At 33.8% G+C, this 23,507-nt stretch overlaps 1 protein-coding gene across 1 annotated transcript; it reads right to left on the bottom strand.

Annotated features, from left to right (window-relative positions):
- Positions 1-221: 221 nt before the first annotated feature.
- Positions 222-21,539, bottom strand: LOC144840365 (kinesin-like protein KIF28). Its single transcript, XM_078696157.1, has 22 exons — positions 21,353-21,539; positions 17,283-17,415; positions 16,878-16,966; positions 16,481-16,598; positions 16,255-16,366; positions 15,766-15,873; positions 15,267-15,400; positions 14,355-14,425; positions 14,120-14,180; positions 13,386-13,556; positions 12,705-12,820; positions 12,252-12,430; positions 11,664-11,792; positions 8,363-8,529; positions 7,750-7,898; positions 6,945-7,082; positions 5,883-6,104; positions 5,114-5,182; positions 4,641-4,763; positions 4,200-4,325; positions 3,404-3,481; positions 222-3,225 (listed from the first exon to the last, which is right to left on the bottom strand). The coding sequence occupies exons 1-22, from the start codon at positions 21,503-21,505 to the stop codon at positions 3,031-3,033; spliced, it is 2,841 nt and encodes a 946-aa protein (XP_078552283.1). The 5' UTR covers positions 21,506-21,539; the 3' UTR covers positions 222-3,030.
- Positions 21,540-23,507: the final 1,968 nt, after the last annotated feature.

Below are 23,507 nucleotides of genomic sequence, written 5' to 3'. Positions count from 1 at the left end.
GGGCCCCTGGTTCTCAAAAGGCCTAGGTCTGCTGTCAGGTTAGTCAGTGGTTGGTGACGTTCAAGTCACTCCAGTAGGCCTAACATTGTATTCAATATTATAACGGTTATCAACAGAAAATATAAATGAAACTAATAGAACAGATACTGTTAAATAAACACACATTATGGACCAATAAAAATAACCAATTAAAAACAAGACCACAACAGAAACAATTAGGATACAGACATTTTAGTGTACGTATTAGGGTATAAACTTATAATATAATGAATCTAAATGTAACTACCCCTTCACTCTGATGTTTGCACCTTTATGGCAAAAAGTATGGTGCGGTCTAGGGGCATCGTTGGCTAGTGTGACTTGATTAGTACAAATAATATTGATTGACATTAACGTATAAGGACCTAATTGTAAAATATTGAACTTGAATACTTAGCTATAGCAACTCATTTATTGTCATTACATTACATAATTACATTTCTTTTTAGGTACTAACAAAACATATACACATTGATATACAATTATATTTATGTAAACACATTTATAACGAGTTCTATAATGATAAATAATCATTTTAATATTTCATTTTAGAACCATTTTATATAAGTTATTGTATATCGACAATACGTAATTGTCTCCACTGAAGATATAGGTCTATATTGAATATATTTTTACATTTAATACAAATCCAGTGCTTCATGATCAAAAAATATTTATTGAATGAAAATATTATTGCGGGCTTTGGACGGTTATGAATATAAAGGTGATGTTAGTGTTTTATAATATAAAATATTATTATATAGCTATTCTTATTTTCATTAAAAAAACTTCCCCTCAGCTATTTAAGAAGAAATATTTCTTCAAGTACGCCTGAATTTATATTTATTAATTTATTTAATTTATATTATTAAATTTAAAAATCTACTTACTTAATAATGACAGACTATTACAAACAAATAATACTTAATAATTTTAAATATCGCATTATTTTATTCAAGGTGGTAGACGAAAGTAGATATTGTTTATTGACTTTCGATTACATGATGGGCGTTTTGAGCGTGGTTTGTAAAAATTATGCTTACACATCATTACATTTTAAAATCGACTAAGTTTTACTTATTAAGAAATGAAAGACTAATTACAAACAAAAAAATAAATAAATGAGAGGTATAATTGCTTATATGAACGTTTGACGAAAGGTGGTAGACGAAAGTAAATAGACTTTTCGATTACATATAATGGGCGTTGTTTATGATTATTTTAAATTATTAATAAATGAAAGACTAAAAAATAAATAAATGACAGGTATAATTGCTTATATAAATGTTTGACGAAAGGTGGTAGACGAAAGTAAATATTGTTTATAGACTTTTCGATTACATATAATGGGCGTTGTTTATGATTATTTTAAAATCGACTACGTTTAACTTATTAATAAATGAAAGACTAAAAAATAAATAAATGACAGGTATAATTGCTTATATGAATGTTTGACATACTTAATAACTAATTTTAAATATCACATTGTTTATTCAAGCTGGTAGACGGAAGTAAATATTGCTTCTTTTTGATTACATGATGGGCGTTGTTTAATCGTGCTTAATGTTTGCAGTCATGCTTACACACCAATAAATGTTGTGATAGCACCCGTGACCGACGACATTCATAAATTGGCCGAGTCACGGACCATTACAATGCTATACTTGCTTTAGAAGCAGATACTCGTAAACTTTGACATCATCGAAAACGCCTTATCTACATCTAACAGGCTAAATTATTTTAAATAATCTATTAAATTCTACTCTTAGAGACTATGACATTTATTAAATATTTTATAGTCTTTTTTTTCAGTATTTACATTGCCAGCAGTAGCCATAAAGTTCACACATTTTAGTGCTAACGCCGCGCGTTCCACTGTACAGTCAAGTACAAGAATAGAAAACTCACCGGGCCTAAGCTCTGTTTACACTACCAAACTTCATGTGACAACAATAAATGGACACGATGATGTCATCATATTTGGACACATCACACTTTTTTGTTGACTAATTTGATAGTATAGACAGAGCTTTCGAATGATCGATCAAGTTTTTTTATTAGCACATCCAAAACCCCCATTAAAAAAAATGTGATGTGCCCATATATGGACATGATGATGTCATCATATTTGGACACATCACACTTTTTTGTCGACTAATTTGGTAGTGTAGACAGAGCTTTTGAATGATCGATCTGCACTTGAGACCCGAAAGAACTCCCGCCCCCATAAAAAAAACATGGATACCACAACATTTCATTTTTAACGCCATGGCTTCTGGTTGGCATCTGAGTCATTAGTAGCAATACACATTGAAATATTTTTTATGTGGAAAAAATCTACCTGGATCACATTGCTAAAATATAAAAATTATTGATTGAAGATGAAGATTTGATTTTATTTCTTAATATAAAATTGTTCACCTTTAGACAGGGCATAGAAGAACACTGGCAAGAAAAGTCAAAACTTGTCAATAACATGCCCATATAACGAAAATTATTTTGTATCCACTACGGAGTGTGAGCAAGGCAATCTACCAAACAGAATGCTGAGCTCCGGAGATCAAAGGGTTTACCTGTGGCTCTAACATGATCAGTTCCATGCCCTTCCAAACACCGCTCACCGCGAAGAATATGAATATACAGTACTGTAGGTATTTGTCACAGCCAGACATAAGATCAAAGGACTGTTAGGAGTTCCTATCTTGGAAAGGCAAGATCAGTGTCATGTTAGATTGCCTTGGTGTGAACTAGTACACACCGGAGTAATCACATAGGCGCGGATCCAGGGGCAGGGGGTGAGTATATCTGCATATAAAACTGGATTAATCTAGATACACCGAGAATGTAAAGATTTGAATTTTTTAAATTAAAAGTCGAACATTTTAATCTCCCTGGATAATTAGACCTACTATCTATCTATCTATCTATTTAAAATGCTATAAAATGATAAAATCACGCACTAAATGAAAAAAATGATATAAAACAGTATCATTATTGCATTAGGCATGCTGCACTTGTCGTTTTACCATCATTATTTTTCTTGGCGACTTCACTCATTCCCACAATCCTCCCCACTGCGCGGAATTTAGCCAGTTCACCGTAGTATAATATGTTCTCAACTTCTTCTAATGTTAATGTATCTCGTTTCTGTTGTTTAGCTGTCTGTACAACATTGTGAAGTTTTTGCTGCAAAAGAAAACCAAATTCTTATGAAGACCCTATTTGTTGCATTGAGCGGTTATATCAGGAGCGCCGTAAAAACATTTCCATACAATAGGCACAGGTTCAAGACTCTCCTGGACCTTTGTAGTTCTGAAAGTGTCCCCTTATGTGCCCTATAAAAAGACTGCATCTTTATACTCACCATTCTTTGTTGTAACTTTTCTACTTTCCTTTTTTCTGTATTTAAATCCACCATTAATTTATATTTTTCTTCATCAACCTAAGTGAAATAACATGGTAAACGATTAAAAAAAAACACATAACATTTTACCGACTCTGTAAGTTCGGACAATGTTCAGACACGCAGCATTAACAAGAGTAAAATATGTACAGAAATTAGTTCCCAGTCTGATCACTGATGGTCATATTTGTTAATTCATTTCATCATCATTAAAAATGTCAGTATAAGGGAACGAAAGGAAGACTCAAAGAGTAGAGTTCAATCAAGTTGGTCACCTAAAATTGTTAATTGGCTGTTGTCTGAGGTATCAAGCATTTGTAATCGTTTATGTTTGTTAGTCAAAAGCGTTTATTAAGCTATGGTGAATCTAGCCTCTACTGCTTGCTTTTAATAAACTCTACATTCAGGGTGTCTTTTATTTTGGCAAAATATAACACAAAGACAACAAACAGCAAATAACATGAAAATAACCAGATACAGTATATATGCCCAGATCAAACCTGTAAAAACAACCAGTTTCCAATTTTTGTACACATAAAAATGTGTACGCCAAGTAATTGCCTTAAGCTCTGGCTACACTATATCAAATTGGTTGACAAAAAAGGTGTGATGTGCCCAAATATGGTAGTGATATAATGTCATCGTGTCCATATATGAGCACATCACATTTTGTTGTCACATAAAGTGCAGACAGAGCCTTAACTGTAAGTTGAATAGAACCTTAAATTGAAAGAGATTAGTATTTTGCAATACATACTTGAGATACACTACGGCTCACTGCTGATGACTGCTTTCCACGTGAAACTCGTTGAGGTGTACCGCCTTCTTTTTGTCGCCCCATAATGTTTATCACTAACATTTCCTCTGATAAATAATCTAATAGCTGTTGACATAAAATGAAATATCATGTTAGGATGTGAAAGTTTGTTAGTAGTGAAAATAGCAATAAAATAAATATAAGTATAAGTATGTTTTCTAGCTATGATATGCTTAAAGGTTGTATCATAAGCATCTAAATATAGGCCCATGGGAGATAATGATGGTGGTGAGTGATGGAGTATTCAGCGAATCTGATTGGCCTATGTGATGAAACTCTCCATGGTGGAATGCTATTTGAGCTGGGATTGTGTAGGAGTTGACTCTCTAGTAGTTAATACTCTCTCTATGGTATTAATTCACCTGACAAATTAAAACTTACATTTTTAGTGACTGGATTGAAATGTAATATACGTTCATAGCAGTATTCTGGATTTCGTGTACCGCCAATTTCCTTTGTTACTGACACGTTTTTTTCAACATAAAATTGAAATTTACAAAAACTCTAAAATGAGAAAATTATCATTAGTTGTTATTAAAACCGTTCGTTAATTTCGGATTATGATTTAAAATACAGGTGGCTCTCCAAATAAAGTCAACATGTAGGGCCAGTATTTATTGCTCTTTCTTGTAGTTTCTTCAATCTCTAAAAAATGTTTTGCTACGATAACCTGTTAATTCAGTTTTCCATTTACTAATATATAATTTGTTATTACTTTTTAAATGTTAATTCTACCAATTTAAAATTAAGGTTCAATTTTGTATGTCAAAGCGAAGTATCCTCACATCATCATTTTAAAAAAAGGTTTTGCAGTATTATGTTTCAAATGATCCAGAAAGGAGGAGCTAACGTACCTTGGCAATCCGAGTAGGTAATCCTCTTCCATACAAAATTTGAAACTTGTAATGAGCTGATTTTCCAATCTAATGAAACAGAAAAATATTTATTTGCAAGGATTGAAAGAAAACAATTATTAGAAAAAGTCAATATAAACTTCAACACCTGCTACCATTGATAAGGTTGTCATCACATTAATAAACCATCAATAATCATCCATATAAATTAAACGGACAATTTAGAGAAATTAATTTTCTGATGAGGATATTCTGGACATGCCTCTAATGACTTTCACTATTAATTCATTTAAATTAAAGTTTAAAAACCATATTCTATCGTAGTTTGTAAAAAGTAATGTAGTATTTTAACCCTTCTACCCCAAGTGACTGAGGCTAAATAAGGTATTTTTAATAGGTTTAGGAAAAAATGCAAAATACATTTTTATGACTATAACTTTCTGCAATTGTTTTATTGTTAAATGAAATGTTTTGGCCTTCCGAAAAATTGCATTTTATTTTTGACCTAGGTCAAAGGTCAAATGCTCAAAAAGTGCAATTCAGTGGCCCCAAAAAGTCAACCCGTAACATACACGGGCCTCGCGTCCGGGGACAGTAAATTCTTAAAAGGGTTAATATTGTATTTTATATTTTAAAGAGTGTTTATATTTTATTATTTTAAAGAGGGCCCCTGGACATCAGATGATTTTCTGGGTTCAGCTGGAAGGGTTACCCTCTCTAAATAAAGTGGAAAAAACAAAAATAAACTCCTAACACCATTGTTGATTACCAAATCTTTTGGATCATCCACAAATTCTTCATCAGGCAGGTCGGAACCATCTTCTTTACAAGGGTTTACCTCGACCCTCAGATGACCTTGCTCATTTCCCCTGTAATCTGTTATCCAGACAGTCTCTTCCAATTCAATCTGATAGGCCAGAGGCTGCAGGTAGATGTGAGCATTTCCTACAATGATCTCTGTGTCTACTGGCTCCCAGAATGGATCATTTTCCTGTACGATAAAGAAAATTCCATAAATCAATCAAAATCAATTTATTCCATAAAACTAAAACGTTATGGAAAAGGGAACTCAAAATAAGCAAAGCTTCTAAGCTGAGACCTTTAAAAAGCAATATGGTGATAAGAAGTTAATAATATAACAATAAAAAATGAAAATAAAAACAAAAACGGCACTCCAAGGTTGCATACCTCCGTCTACTCTAAAATTCTCCTACTCTCCTATTCTCCAAAAAAAAAAAAAACAATGTTTGTGATTGGGCTAATTAACTACAACCATGTGTGTATGCAAGTTTGGTGTAATGGTTATTTATTACCAGCCTTTCAACTAACAATAGTTTCAGTTGAAACAATAGAACAGCAACGCCAAAAACAAACGTGTGAATTTTTAAAACTACTTGTATCAAAAAGTCAGATTTTAATATAATAAGCTTTTGTGATGTGACCAATATATCAATTTTCCTCAAAATAAATAGGCATGTTCTGTAAGTATATACTAATATATATTAACACCAAAATATTCAGGAAGATTGTGCTAACAATCAAACAAAGCACTAGTACTATAATTTGCAAAATTCTAATTTGCCGAGTAACAATTAATGACAACTATAAGAACCAAAGATAATACAAAACAATAATCAAATTATTAAACTTTAGATAACTATGGTACCACTGAATTGTTTAAACTCTCTGTATACCATAGTCTAAGAATCTCTGATTATTGCTTGTAAAAAGAAAATATTTTAAAGACATGATACTGAAAAGAGGCAGCTAGGGATGTTGGTGGTGTCATCTACAACTATGAGAGGTTAAAGGAAGACAAACAAAATCTCACCTTTTCTCTGTCCCAATCTTTGTCACCTTCAACAAAATACTGGTACATCTCTTGCATAAGGTATCTTCTGTTTAAGAACTTATCTTTGTTCCATAAAAACTCATTTTCATTTTTGACATTCTTCATAATCACCATTACCTACAGAATACACAAATAACATTCGCATAATGATTAAAATACTTACCTGGATAGATTTACAATACAACTTGAACACAGAAAAACTTTGTTTTTATTCTCATATTAAATTTGACATAATTTGATATAATTAATAGGAACAATAATAATAATAATAATGTAATGCAATTAAATTTAATATATCATAGAAAACAATGGTATTTAAAATTAAGTGTAAAAACCTATTTTCATCTGGTGTGATCAAACACAACATTATTTCTGCTAATATGATCAAAGACAAAATAGCTACAGAATCAGGATGAGAGAGACAGAATAAGGATTAGAGCTATAGAATAAGGATTAGGGTTACAGAATAAGGATGAGAGCTACAGAATAAGGATGAGAGCTACAGAATAAGGATGAGAACCACCTGAATAAGGATTAGGGTTACAGAATAAGGATAGCTACAGAATAAGGATGAGAGCTACAGAATAAGGATTAGGGCTATAGATTAAGGAGAGCTATAGAATATTAATATAAGGATAGCTACAGAATAAGGGTTAGAGAGACAGACAGACGGTCAACAGAAAACAGGACATAAGGAAGTCTGTCAGGAGGGAGGTTGCTTCAAATTGAGTAAAACATCCTTCTGCCAGGACCAATATGGAAAAGTGAAAAGCAGTACAGTTACCTCAGTACGACCAGTCTTGAGACCTCTTGCTTTTGGGGAAACAAGAGCAATTTGGAATCTTACATTCTTCTTAAGCTCATCACTCATAGCATTTACTTCATTTACCATTGGCACCATCTCAATCAAGTCCTCCTGAAGTAACAGATCCTCTAAAAAAGAAAAACTACAACTACTGTATGGCCTCATTTCTTTTTTAAGACCCTCTTGAATATAGTTGTGCTGTAAAGAGGTAGGTGAAGTGAAAAGCTTTGTCTACACTATCAAACTAGTTTGACAAATAAAATGTAATGTGCCCAAATATGGTAGTGATATGCCGAAATATGGTAGTGATATGACATCATCATATATGGGCACATAACATTTTTTTGTCACATAAAGTTTGATAGTGTAGAGAGAGCTTAGTTTTTCACCAGTATTAAGTTTATTATTTATGTGATGTGCCTATATATGGACATGATGATGTCATATCACTACCAAATTTGGAAACATCACACTTAAATATGATGAAACAGAAGATCATAACTCAACTATAATAACTAAAGCTGGGTTGTAATATAAAATAGAGAAATCAAAATCTTCACATAATTTAAGGAGCAAATAAATCTTTACATACCTTTTGACTTCCCTGGACCCTGTTGCACGTCAAAACCTGAATTTGCTGCAATTTCCTTCTGAGCCTGATCATATGTTACTGGAGCAATTGCTTCCTGTTTTTGTTTATTTTTGGCAAGATCTTGTGGATGGTGGAATACGAAAAGATGTTTTGATCCAAACATAATACTGTAAAACATACAAAATATAATAAATATAACTTATTTACAAAATTACATGATAATAAGCCATCCTTTGAACAGCACAAAAAGATATTGGAGAGTTATAATGATTATGAAGTGGCCTCTCCAAGTATGCTATAGGGTAATGTGGAACTTGTAGTTACCCAATCATCAGTGGTGGATCCAGGATTTTGAAATAGGTGGGGCCCTGGGCCTAAAAGTAGTGAAATGAAGTGCTGAATTTTCTATCTTTTGCATTGAAATTTCTGAAATTTAGAGGGGCCCAGGCTGGCAGGGCCTCCCCTGATTAAGAATCTCCTTTAAGCAGCATTGCTAATACAACCTACTGGAAAGGAGACCAATACTGAGAAGTTTCACAGTAACTTTACTATTAAATCAACATTTTTTTTAATGGATCTCAGATGAAACTCATTATTTGGATGTCATCTTTGCATGGTTTTTTAAAGCAAGTTATATATATAAACTTTATTTAGACACGAGACTGATGTACAGCACAACTCGTTCAATCAACATTGATTGTTTTTACACAAGTTCGTGATACTGTATTACAAAAAAAAACCAACACCATATAAATACTAAAGAAACGAAAAAATTGAAATTGAAAAGAAACAAAATTACAGCAGAATCCCCTTCATCTGACACCTCTATTTAGGGTACACCATACCGGTACTTCCCGTGTAAACGTGAACCCTTATCGAAGTGTATAATTTATGGGGATTCTACTGTAATACATAATAAATCTTTTTGATTTCATTTACCTTAAAATAATAGTGATAAAACACACATTTTACATGATATTTAGCCATTTTAAAAGTTGGATGTACACCATCGTAGATTACCATACCATTATGTTTTACAATGCATTTTTCAGATACGTTTTGAACAACTTAACTGAATTTGGAAGGGTATCAACATTGAGACTATTCCATATAATTGCTCCACGATAAGACAGACTTCGTTTTTTAAAATCGGTTTTTGGCTTCGGGATGAATAGATGTGTATCACTGTGCCTTAGATTATAATTTATATCATTGTATGTAAATACATTATTTAGGTAAGGTGGGGCATTATCTGTCAAAACCTTATATATAACCATACAACATTCATATCTATCTTGATAAAATAAAGTTGACCAATTAATTTGTCTTAGTGCCTCACTACTAGGTGTGTCCCATGTTAGACCACACACGATTCGAGCTGTTCTGTTTTGGATAGTTTGAACTCTTTTCATTAGAGTTTGACTACTATTTCCCCAAATTATGTTACAATAGCTCAAGTAAGGTATTACAATAGAGTTTGCAATATGTTTTAATATGTTTTGTGGAAAATAATAGCTACATCGTCTGAGCATACCCAATCCATTTAGAGCTTTACCTCGAATGTATTCAATCTGATTTTTCCATGATAAATGTTCGTCTATTATGATACCGAGATGTTTGCAATATCGAACGCGTGGTACAAGATCATTATCTATATTAACTGATCTATTTTTTTCTTTGATGGTTGCCAATCGGTTTGTCGATCCGATCAACATGAACTCGGATTTAGAGACATTTAGACTCAATTTATTATTTTTTAGCCAATCGTGGATTTGTATAAGTTCTTCATTTATACTTTGGTATATTTCATTTTCATTTTTTGAAGAACAATAAATTATAGTATCGTCAGCATACATACTTATTTTACATTTGTTTGCAACTTTCGATAGGTCATTTATATATAAGAGGAAAGCAAGTGGGCCCACGATTGACCCCTGAGGCACTCCACATTGGATGTGTGTATAATCAGACAATGTATTATTTACATTTGTGAATTGCTTTCGCTCAGACAGATAGCTCTCGAACCATTTTAAAACATATTTACTTAAACCATAAAGTCTCAATTTGCTTAATAGTATGTTATGGTTTACCGTATCAAAGGCCTTTTTAAAATCTAGTAAACAGATTCCGACCAGCTTACCCTTGTCTATTGCACTATACCAGTCTTCCGTCACTTTTGTAAGTGCAGTAGATGTTGAGTATGATGGTCGAAAACCTGATTGATTTATACATAACAGATTATTATTATTCAAAAAAGCATAAGGTTGATTAAAAACGACTCGTTCAATTATTTTTGAAAGTATAGGTAAGACGGAAATGGGACGATAATTATTAGGGTTAGTTTCTTCACCATTCTTAAAAATTGGCGTGACCTTTGCTATTTTCCACGTATTTGGGAATTTACATGTTGTGAAGGAGTGATTTATGATTCTTGTAATTTTTGGGGATATAATCGGGGCAGACAGTTTTAGAATGCCCGGTGGTAAGTTGTCATGACCAGTGGCTTTGTTTTTTGAAAGATTACTTAAGTATTTATATACAAATTCACATGTGATGTGTTCGAATTCAAAATTTTTTTCGGTGAAAGCATCGATTTCATCATAATTTATATCATTTATTGGCTCATGTATTTGTGATGCAAGATTTGAACCTAAATTTGAGAAAAATGTATTAATTTCATTTGCGATGTCCTTAGCTTTATAGAGGACATCGCCATCATCATTGCAAATTGTTTGAATAGTTTGAGTTTTCTTTTTTGACGATATAATATATCTTATGGTATCCCATGTTTTTTTTACATCGTTTTTATTTTCTTTTATACTTTCTTGAATAAAATTAGCTTTACTTTTACGTATTAATTTATTGCACATATTTCTATACTTTCTGTACCTTTTCCAGAGTGATTCATTTTTAGAATGTTTACATTCTCTTTTGAGTTTATCTCTTTCTCTCATCTTTTCAATTACATCATCAGATAGCCAAGGAGCTGTTTTTTTACGTACCCTGTGTTTTTTCCAAGGAGCATGTTTATCTAAAATTTTGGTTAGTAGTTTCGAGAAGTTTGGCACTCTTACTGGCGGTAATACCATTCCAATTTACCATTAATAAATCGTTTAAAAAACTGTCTTCATTAAATTTTTTAAAGTTTCGTGTTATTTTATAATTATGATCCTGTTTATTAATTTTATTTGTTTTATTGGAATCTTTATTATTTTTCGCCCCTTTCCCTATTATAGCGAATGGCATTGAGTGGTCACTTAAGCCGACGTGTTACTGTTTTATTGGATGAAAAATAAATTACCGATCATTGTGGTGAAGCTCAATTTCTCCATCAACATCCTTTCCATTGACAAGTGTTTTCGCAGCAGGTAGAACCTTAAGCTTGACACAGTTCTTCTCATTAACTACAACGGCATGTTCTGGCTGAATACTGTATAAGAAATAATAACACTATTGATATGCAGGATGATTCCATCATTGATCATCACATCTGCCTTTATAACACACCTGATTGTATTCTTGCAATTTGATTGGTCAATTACGCATCACGTATCATTTGAGATTAGCCCTATCTAACAAAAAACTGATATCTAATAGTGACTGATTGCATTCAGAAATAACTTGTTGTACGCCTTTTTATTGACTTAGCTTCTCGGCCTAGCATTCGTCAATGATTCATGATGGATAACTTAAATAAAAGTAGGTGTGTTTTAAAAAAAATAATGCATGTTTTGTATTTGTATACACTTATTCTTATAAAGATGTGGAAACAACGGCTTGATTAAATTTAAGGATGAGAAATGGATACAGACATACAGATTATGATCACAATTACAATGATACATAGATAACGATTTACAATTTATAATTATGATTTTATCCTCCTCACCTAAGCCCAGAGAGTACAATATCAGGCATTGCTTTAGCCTTGTCATTGCCAATCTTGGCAACACCCTCTTTTGCAAAGTGTATCACAATACCAGTAAGTGCCGGATCCTCATTCAAGTTCCAAAAATGTGGTATTACTTTCATCTCTTCTTGTTTTTGTCGCTCTTGCTGGAGTTTTTCCTACAAGTGAACACAACTTGTAGTTAAGTATTCTATGATCAACTAAATAATGTTTTTTTTACTCATAAAATATGTGTATATTAGCCTTTAGAATGATATGATATACAGTAGTAGCATTGACTTCTGAGAGTTCCTTTTTTTTTCAAAATCATCTTACAGGAAAAAATACAGCATTGACTTCTGCGATTTCTGTTTCTATGGATTTTTTTTTATTACCATATTTACAGCATTGACTTTTGAGAAAGTTTCTGTTTCTATGATTTGTTTAACTTACCATATTTGCAGCATTTACTTCGGAGAGTCTCTGTTCCCATGTCTTTTTGGCAACTTCCATTTCTTCTTCATTCTGTTTCAGCTGCATCAACAGATCCTGTTTCATCTGATCAACCTCTACAATTTATAATAAAAGTGAATACATTAACATTTTGATTAATATTGCTGCAATATATTTCAATTTCAAATTTGTAATTTTTACAAGAAATATTTAATAATAATGATATAAACAATAATTTTTTTTAAATGACCAGGTCAGGTACTTGCTTGGTGTTGCCACATATTATCACCATCTACATTCATTTTACATTATTTAAGTTAATGGCAGTTAAGCTCTGTCTACACTATCATACTTTATGTGACAAAAAATGTGATGTGCCCATATATGGACATGATGATATGACTATATTTGGGCATATCACCACCATATTTGGGCACATCACACTTTTTTGTCAAACTAGTTTGATAGTGCAGACAGAGCTTTATATCTGTCTGTGTAAATATCTTTTAAGTCACTTCTAAAATCTTATCTTTTTCAATAATTCTTGTTGGTCTTTTAACGCTGTGAGACATCAGTAAATAGCGCTTTATAAAAGTTATTATTATTAATAAGCATGTGCATGCAAATACAACCAACGAATAAGAACTGAGAGGAATAAAAATAAAACATTGTTTCTCATACCTGCTTCAGTGAATCCTTGCTGTATTGTTTCTGTCATACCCCCTCCGCCTTGCTTGCTCTTTTCAAGTGCTTCTATCAATCTGGCATTCTCCTCCTTCAATTCTCTTATCAATTTATCTGTAGGGCTTTCATTCACTACAGCCTTCGTTTTAATGGCTTTTGCTCGGTCCGCTATTAGAAAAAATAATTTATTTAAGACATTATTTAAAAAAATGTTACACATAGCTGGTATAATTGGGAACCCGGTCAAGACACAACGTTACGCTGATTACTAGCTGCATATATGGGAGTATGTTTCCATAGGTGTTTGATCAGGAAATGACTGGGCTAATAATGTTCAGCGCATTGAGAGCTTGCTTATATGCACTATATAAGAATGAACTATTATTATTATTATTGCAAATTTTAGATGATTGGGAAAAAGTGGGGCTGTAGCTTGGTGGCTAATATGCTTGCCTTCCAATCCCCAAAATCCAGGGTTCAATCCTGCCCTAGTGCAGGGTTGTAACTAACAACTCTTTCAACTCCACTCCCCAAGCCTCAAATGAGACTTAGTTTATAAGCACGATAAATTATTAAATAGTTTATCCATCCTGTAATTGGCGAGTTACTCACTGTTGGATGCGTGTTATGCAGTTTTTCTACTCTACTAAAACTCCCCAAAAACCAAAACATTTATATTTTTAAAATGTAAAGAATGAAAACATGAAAATAGTATAGATTTTTTATAATACCATAACGCAGTGTAGACATGGTTTCCTCAAAATTAATGTCGGCAGGACTAATAGCGGCAATCTATTAAAAAAAGTACAAAGCAATGGTTAAAAGTGTGTCTCATTTCTTAAAACATAGACAATCAATATAATACAAATCGGAATTAATCATAAAAAACATAATAACATACCATTTTCATTTATTAAATTAAAGAGAATAACTTTTACTTCTCCTTTCAATTGAATGTTCACTTACCATAATAGTTTTACTGTTGCCTCCTAAAGCATTTTTTAACAGCATTGTAAGCTTAGAATCTCTGTATGGAACTGTGAACGAAAAATTATTAGTCTCATTATAAGCAAATAAAAGGTACTGCAACATGGACTTATTAACGCACTTGTGCCATCATGTAGGCGTGAGTTTCAAAAGGAAATTGAACTGAAATCACTGAAGTCAATCAAAATTGAGATATGTTTAATGGGAAATTATAGATTGTGTTTGGTAGAAAAATCTAGTGTTACATTTTGTATTCAATATAAAGGAGTTTGTATGGGTTTGAAGAGTGTTGAATGTACGAATTTTCTGAGCACTATAGAAAGATAATAGGGACTTTACGAAACATGACTGGAAGCCACAGGACGGTGCTAATGAATAATTTATGCATGAGCTTTAACAAAGTGGGTGGAGCTTAGCGTGAAATTTTGTCATCTTAACTTTTTGAGGACGATAAAGTTGCCATTTTCCCGTTTACGGAGAACGACTAGAAATAATGTATATATAACCTTAAATATACAGTTTAAATTACACTTAAACGTGGAATTTTTAAATAATATTTGAACTTCTAATTTTATTGTTTAATGAAATAACATTTTTATTGGGTTAAAATGGCTGTTTTAAAAGTGGCGTTTGAATGCGAGGCCGCTAGCTACTGTAGGAAGGCTAGGCCTATGCTGCATCACCAGAGCCAAGTAATTCAGAAGGGCTCCGCACCAAAAGACAGGGGAGGGAGATATACTGTCGGTTATCGTCTTTCGCGCAAAGTGCGTAACTAATAAAACGACTTTGTCGACTGTTTATGATTTTACGCTCTAGCAAACACAGGATATTCGTCGTCCTCCCCTAACCATCGTGTCTTGTAAAGTCCCTATTGCCTTCAAGGTTAGTTACCTATAATTCCTTTCTTCTTGGCGCTCATATCTGCTAATGCCTTGATACAATTTCCAAGTGATGAGAGGGACTGGTTGATCATTGCTCCTTCCTTCAACCTATCCCCAGTTGCACCAGTACTATCAACCCTTTCACTGTAAAGTAAACACATACAAATTATGTATAAATAAGTACACAAAAAGTAGTTTCAACTGCAGTGATTAAGAAGGTATCTACCTTCTAGTTAAATCCTAAAGATAAATTTGGCATAACCATTACAACAAATTTCACACAGGTGGGCCTTACATCTTATATATCCCCCATTCCCTCTTTTGTGTGTTGTAACACAAGTGGCAATATAAATCATCACAGCCTTATATTCAAGGGTGGCCTTAAATGGCAGAAAAGCTTAAACTCCAGTGTGAACATATAACACAGTGTGGCCTGTCCCATGGTGGGATTATATTGTGGCTTTATACCACAGGGCAGCATTTAATATAAATAGTGGAATGATACTTACCTGCCAGCTAAATCCACAAGATTAATGATAGATGTTTTTGTCATGTTTTTTCCAACATCATTCAAACCTTTCTGAGCAAAGCTGATGGACACAATGGTGTGAGCTCGACTAAAAGAGAAAAAAGCAACTTTATAATAATTATGAAAAAAAAATTGTTTTAATACTAACAAATTCATTATTTTGTTGAAACCATGATTCAAATAACAGGGGAACATTTTGAGCACTAATCATTCAAGCAAATTGATTGGATGGAATCCAAGGGTCTACAGTATAAACATAGAGGAAACAAACCCAAAGACCAGTACCAGAAGTAGTGATAAATAGGCTTGTCTAGATCATGATGATTTTTGCTGAATTTTGGAAAAAGAACTCTCCCTGTAAACATGACTCGATCTGCTCCACTATAAAGTAATTTAAAAATGTGGTTGGAAATTCTTTTCTTTTTATTTATATTTAAAAAAAACATATTAAAATTGGAGAAACACATACCTGCTTGTAGCATTCATTCTGGTAGATGCTATGGTTCTATTCCTTGTTCCTTCATTGATTCTACTATTTATATCTTCATAACTCTTTACAGGAACTTTGAGAAGGCCTTCAGCTAGAAGAAGAGGGATGATAAAAGTTAAAGCAAGAGAACTTTAAACTGGTTTGATATGAACATTTATGTCGATGAGAGATAGGCATGAGAACAGTGTATAAAGTGTATCTTTACCATAAAACCCTTTATCTGGATGTTGTCTAATCTTTATACCACCTTTGACCTTGAATGCTTTGGCGTTCAGCAGATCTCGTACTTGCTCATTGTAAATCTCCATCATACTTAAAGAAACCTGAAACGAAACAGCTCATTAAATACATTTAATCATAGAAAACAACACTTCTTATTTGTGACAATCAATGAAGAGTAACTTAAAGTTGCTAGCGCAAATTAAATTGTTTTGACACTGGTCAATAAATCAGTGGTAAATCCTGAATAGTATCTTAAAAATCAATAGATTGAAGATCCAGAATTTTATATTTGAATACTTGAAATTGTCACTCTACCAAAAGCTATTCTGGTATTGTATAGAAACATTATACTTTTTGATACAAATTGTTTACAAAATTACCTGATATTCCTCTTCTTTAGACTTGTCAGCTGTTTTCTTTTTCGACTCTATACCTTTGAATAATTCCTCACAGACAATAGGAACAATTCCTAAATTATAATTAAAGATAACAAGATAATCAAATGAGGTGAGACAGTTGTTACTTCTTGATTGTCCTTTTGTGTGCTTTGTGATGATGATCTTATAATATAACCATTTACAAATGTTTCATTAAACGGAATTCTGTTTATTGCTTTTAAAACGGAAATAGTCCACAGTATTTCATTTTATTCAATTCAGATCGTCATCAGTGGTTTCCTCATTAAGCATTTGAACAACCATATGTGTTAATTTGAGCCTGTACCCACAAACCAGTTGACATTTTAGTAAAGATGTGTGCTGAAACAAGCTTTCTTTTATAATTACCTTTATTTGCGCCATATCCCACAATGGAGTATGACTTTCCACTGCCAGTCTGGCCATATGCAAACAAACAGCAATTATAACCCTTCCATGCATTATCAAGTACTCCCTGGCCAAGATTGTCAAAAACAATTTGCTACAAAATGAGAAAGAATATTATTAAAACACTTCTCACAAGCCTTGTATACGCTTTCCCAAACACAATCTCACAAGCCTTGTACTTTGTATATGCTTTCCCAAACACTTCTCACAAGCCTTGTACTATGCTTTCCCAAATACTTATCATAAGCCTTGTACTATATATGCTTTCCCAAACACTTCTCATAAGCCTTGTACTGTGTATATGATTTCCCAAACACTTCTCACAAGCCTTGTATTGTAGGCCTACTGTGTATATGATTTCCCAAACACTTCTTACAAGCCTTGTACTATATGCTCTCCCAAATACTTATCACAAGCCTTGTACTATATGCTTTCCCAAACACTTCTCACAAGCCTTGTACTGTGCTTTCCCAAACACTTCTCACAAGCCTTGTACTGTGCTTTCCCAAAAACTTCTCACAAGCCTTGTACTGTATATGCTTTCCTGAACACTTCTCACAAGCCTTGTACTGTATATGCTTTCCTGAACACTTCTCACAAGCCTTGTACTTTATATGCTTTCCCAAACACTTCTCACAAGCCTTGTACTGTGCTTTCCCAAACACTTCTCACAAGCCAACAGTAGTACTGTGCTTTCCCAAACACTTCTCACAAGCCTTGTACTGTATATGCTTTCCCAAATACTTATCACAAGCCTTGTACTATATATGCTTTCTCAAAAACTTCTCACAAGCCTTGTACTGTATATGCTTTCCCAAACACGTCTCACAAGCCTAGTACTGTATATGCTTTCCCAAACACTTATTAGGTTTTGGATATTAATTCTTAAGGATAGGCAGCTTTGGGACCCAACAAAGTGTCCCCTTAATAGTGGTGTGCCATAGTTTAAATTTTTATTGCCTCTCCTTCATTTCACAGGAAAGTGTCCCCTTAATAGTGGTGTGCCATAGTTTAAATATTTATTGCCTCTCCTTCATTTCACAGGAAAGTGTCCCCTTAATAGTGGTGTGCCATAGTTTAAATATTTATTGCCTCTCCTTCATTTCACAGGAAAGTGTCCCCTTAATAGTGGTGTGCCATAGTTTAAATATTTATTGCCTCTCCTTCATTTCACAGGAAAGTGTCCCCTTAATAGTGGTGTGCCATAGTTTAAATATTTATTGCCTCTCCTTCATTTCACAGGAAAGTGTCCCCTTAATAGTGGTGTGCCATAGTTTAAATATTTATTGCCTCTCCTTCATTTCACAGGAAAGTGTCCCCTTAATAGTGGTGTGCCATAGTTTAAATATTTATTGCCTCTCCTTCATTTCACAGGAAAGTGTCCCCTTAATAGTGGTGTGCCATAGTTTAAATATTTATTGCCTCTCCTTCATTTCACAGGAAAGTGTCCCCTTAATAGTGGTGTGCCATAGTTTAAATATTTATTGCCTCTCCTTCATTTCACAGGAAAGTGTCCCCTTAATAGTGGTGTGCCATAGTTTAAATATTTATTGCCTCTCCTTCATTTCACAGGAAAGTGTCCCCTTAATAGTGGTGTGCCATAGTTTAAATATTTATTGCCTCTCCTTCATTTCACAGGAAAGTGTCCCCTTAATAGTGGTGTGCCATAGTTTAAATATTTATTGCCTCTCCTTCATTTCACAGGAAAGTGTCCCCTTAATAGTGGTGTGCCATAGTTTAAATATTTATTGCCTCTCCTTCATTTCACAGGAAAGTGTCCCCTTAATAGTGGTGTGCCATAGTTTAAATATTTATTGCCTCTCCTTCATTTCACAGGAAAGTGTCCCCTTAATTGGTATATCCCTGAATAGGGGTGTCCTCAAGAAGGGGTTCTACTGTATTGCATTTTAAATTTGAGAGAGAGAGAGTGCAATTTGTATTATTGTTTTAAAGATGTATTGTCCCTTGAAACACAAAAAATGAAGGTCAAAATATTCTAAATTTAAATTGGCCATATCAAAGTAATATTAAAGTTATTCACTTTAAGTCGAAAATTCGAGCCAAAAACAACAAGTTTATGTAATTAACAGGTAAATTAATTTTATTACATTTCGTCTGGAAAATCGGCGCGAGTGAAAGTAAACAAAGATTTCAAACCACGAGTATGCATTATGCATGATCAATGCTAATTAGGATTGTTTACAACTCGTCACGGTTAAGAAGGTGTTTTCACACAGATCGCAAGGAATTTTTATGATTATGCATACAGAGTAGCCAAACAAGCTTGTTACATTATGAGATATGTTTTGATCGAAAACTTTGAGTTGGGATTGCGTCATTAACTCAATAAGTAATTGTAACGTTGAAAATAATTGCAATTAAAATATATCTTAGAGCAGCCAAGATGCACGGATTGAGATTGATAAATGGTAGTCCAATGTCTAATTGAAGTATAGCTATTTAGTAGATATAGTTTTATAATTGTGAATTTAACTAATAATAGTAATACTGTACTGGATATGGGCTGCTCAGATTTTATGCAATTTTAAATTGCACTACACAATATATAAATTTGAACACAGTATAAACTATAATATACAGTCCTACTAACAAACGCACCACACAAATACATTAGGACCTTTAGTAGTCTAGAGGGTTCGGTTCAGTTATTAGGAGAAATGTTGATTAGGAGGGTTATGTTGTGGAAATATTATTATGGAATATTAAGTGCATTAGCATGGCACCTAAGTTTTGGTACTATAGTATTATGTAGCGCTGTGTGATGGCTACAGTAGTAGGAGAGTAAGGCACACACATGAATACAGAGCCCTTATATCTTATTAACTCGAAATTATTTATACTAACAAACAATACTATTAATATGCCTAGTGTGTAACCATTATTGACATAATTTCATTAAACATCCACATACAGTACAACTCTTCTTAACAACATTTTTTTCAATCTTCTATCAACTAAAAGTCGTAGTTAGTCATGTCTCGGGTCACATTCTATGGTCACCGTACAGATAGGCTACTACATCAGTACTTCTATGAATGGATGACTAGTTGGTGACAAGAACGCTAGTTGGTCATACCCAGTACCGTTTTGATTTTAAGACCATTCGGGAAACCACCTCACGACGTTATACAGGCCTAGTAGCTGACATAGATCTCTAGTGGGATTTAACCATCATAAGTCATTCCTCACATTCAAAATCTATCCTTTTTTATTAATAAACATTTCCTATTTCTACATTCTAGGCCTAGGCCTATACTACTTTTTCATATTCTACCATTATAGCTAATATGTTATATTTTCGATCTTCTACTATTATGTACGATACACTAGTATACACAATACACAAAATTCTGCATCACGCACATCGTGCGCAAGCATTTCATTCTATTACGCACACGCACTAATATCGAACATACAGTCTTTTAAACTTAAACCATACAACGACAAGACATCCACCGACTCAGTTCAAAACCATTTTAAGGTAAATTTTTATTTAATTTTTTTTTCTATCCACTCTACCATTTTCATATAAAGATACCATGGAACCACGTCAGGTCAAGTTCAATATTGAATATCGAAACGTGGCCTTTGACAAGATCGCCTAAAATTTATAATTTAAAACTACGATACTTAGTATTGTATATTCAGGAATAGCCGCTCCATAGTCTCTTTGCTTTTCTTCCTTATATCTTATTAACTCAAAATTATTTATACTATAATACTATTAATATGCCTAGTGTGTAACCATTATTGACATAATTTCATTAAACATCCACATACAGTACAACTCTTCTTAACAACATTTTTTCAATCTTCTATCAACTAAAAGTCGTAGTTAGTCATGTCTCGGGTCACATTCATATACAGCACCTGATGTTCCCAGATGGTCTCCCATATAAGCTCTAACCAGGCCCAACATTGCTTAACTTTGGTGATCTGACGAGAACCGGTGTTTCACCATGGTAAGGCCATATCACTGACATTATTCAATCAGATTCACCTAACCTCACCTGATCAGCGTATTTCTTGTCTTCGGCTGCCAAATAGCCATTCTCTAAAGTTTTAAAGCCATCATGTGACCAGTATGAATAATCAAAGGTGAATCGTCGTGGTTCCTGTGTTGGATTGTGAGGGTCCTTGATCATGGTGGAATTGTCATTCATATGAATGATGCATGTTGCTTTACGATTCTTTTCTCGATCATTGTGATTTGTATTGTTAAGAAATATTATCGCAAGCCCTGGCATGTTTTTAATAAATTTACATTAGCAAAAAAGACATATTATATAATATTATGGAGCTAAATATATATTATTTATTATATATTATTATAATATTTAGAATCAATTTCATACAACATGCTTGATTCGAGTGATGATTTGTGCAATTTGAAATTGAAAAAAGATTTCCAAGCGCAATTTTAATCAAAAGGTCAATGTGAAACACAAGGTATTTTCAGTATTTGATTAAATATTGCCTTGTATATTTTGTTGTGTGTGAGCTTTTTTGTTGTTTAACGCAGAAAACAACACATATTTATGGAACGCCTCCTCTGCCTTCAGTTCACATTTATCATGCAGTACACACCAATCGTCATGCAGTACACACCAATCGTCATGCAGTACACACCAATCGTCATGCAGTACACACCAATCGTCATGCAGTACACACCAAACATTATGCAGTACACACCAATCGTCATGCAGTACACACCAAACATGATGCAGTACACACCAATCGTCATGCAGTACACACCAATCGCCATGCAGTACACACCAATGGTCATGCAGTACACACCAAACATCATGCAGTACACACCAATCGTCATGCAGTACACACCAATCGTCATGCAGTCAAATATTGCGTAATTTATACCGCCACTTATCGACAAAATCGAATATCACGTGACGTTTATTAGACGGCTGTAAAACTAAGACTATTTATTATTTCTTTTATGGAATTCAATGATTACAATGGCCTCCTAGCCGTGCCTACGTCCTATAGATTCCAAGATTGCTTTAATAGTTTTGCGAGCCATTTTAGTCATAAAGCTATGGAACGCCTCCTCTGCCTTCAGTTCACATTTATCATGCAGTACACACCAATCGTCATGCAGTACACACCAATCGTCATGCAGTACACACCAATCGTCATGCAGTACACACCAATCGTCATGCAGTACACACCAAACATGATGCAGTACACACCAATCGTCATGCAGTACACACCAAACATGATGCAGTACACACCAATCGTCATGCAGTACACACCAATCGCCATGCAGTACACACCAATGGTCATGCAGTACACACCAAACATCATGCAGTACACACCAATCGTCATGCAGTACACACCAATCGTCATGCAGTCAAATATTGCGTAATTTATACCGCCACCTATCGACAAAATCGAATATCACGTGACGTTTATTAGACGGCTGTAAAACTAAGACTATTTATTATTTCTTTTATGGAATTCAATGATTACAATGGCCTCCTAGCCGCGCCTACGTCCTATAGATTCCAAGATTGCTTTAATAGTTTTGCGAGCCATTTTAGTCATAAAGCACGTGCGATGTAGTAGTAGACATCGTGAGTTGCTGTAGTATACAGTTTGAATAGCCTTAGTTTTACAGTCGTCTAATAAACGTCACGTGATATTGGATTTTGTCGATAGGTGGCGGTATAAATTACGCAATATTTGACTGCATGACGATTGGTGTGTACTGCATGACGATTGGTGTGTACTGCATGATGTTTGGTGTGTACTGCATGATGTTTGGTGTGTACTGCATGACCATTGGTGTGTACTGCATGACGATTGGTGTGTACTGCATGACGTTTGGTGTGTACTGCATGATTTTTGGTGTGTACTGCATGACGATTGGTGTGTACTGAATGATGTTTGGTGTGTACTGCATAACGATTGGTGTGTACTGCATGACCATTGGTGGGTACTGCATGACGATTGGTGTGTACTGCATGACCATTGGTGTGTACTGCATGATAAATGTGAACTGAAGGCAGAGGAGGCGTTCCATATAAAGCACGTGCGATGTAGTAGTAGACATCGTGAGTTGCTGTAGTATACAGTTTGAATAGCCTTAGTTTTACAGTCGTCTAATAAACGTCACGTGATATTGGATTTTGTCGATAGGTGGCGGTA

Source organism: Antedon bifida, chromosome 4 (assembly GCF_963402885.1).
Source record: "Antedon bifida chromosome 4, ecAntBifi1.1, whole genome shotgun sequence".
Classification (NCBI taxonomy): Eukaryota; Metazoa; Echinodermata; class Crinoidea; order Comatulida; family Antedonidae; genus Antedon; species Antedon bifida.
Note: the sequence above shows the minus strand (reverse complement) of the source record. Positions and strands in the feature narration are given on the sequence as shown.

Excerpts from the sequence above, each read along its gene's own strand:
- LOC144840365 (XM_078696157.1), bottom strand. The coding sequence starts at position 21,505 with ATGAATGACAATTCCACCATGATCAAGGACCCTCACAATCCAACACAG. Across the intron at positions 13,557-14,119 it reads CATGTCTACACTGCGTTATG|CGGACCGAGCAAAAGCCATT; the intron begins GTATTATAAAAA and ends TTTTTCTAATAG. Across the intron at positions 6,105-6,944 it reads AAGATTGGGACAGAGAAAAG|GAAAATGATCCATTCTGGGA; the intron begins GTGAGATTTTGT and ends TTTATCGTACAG.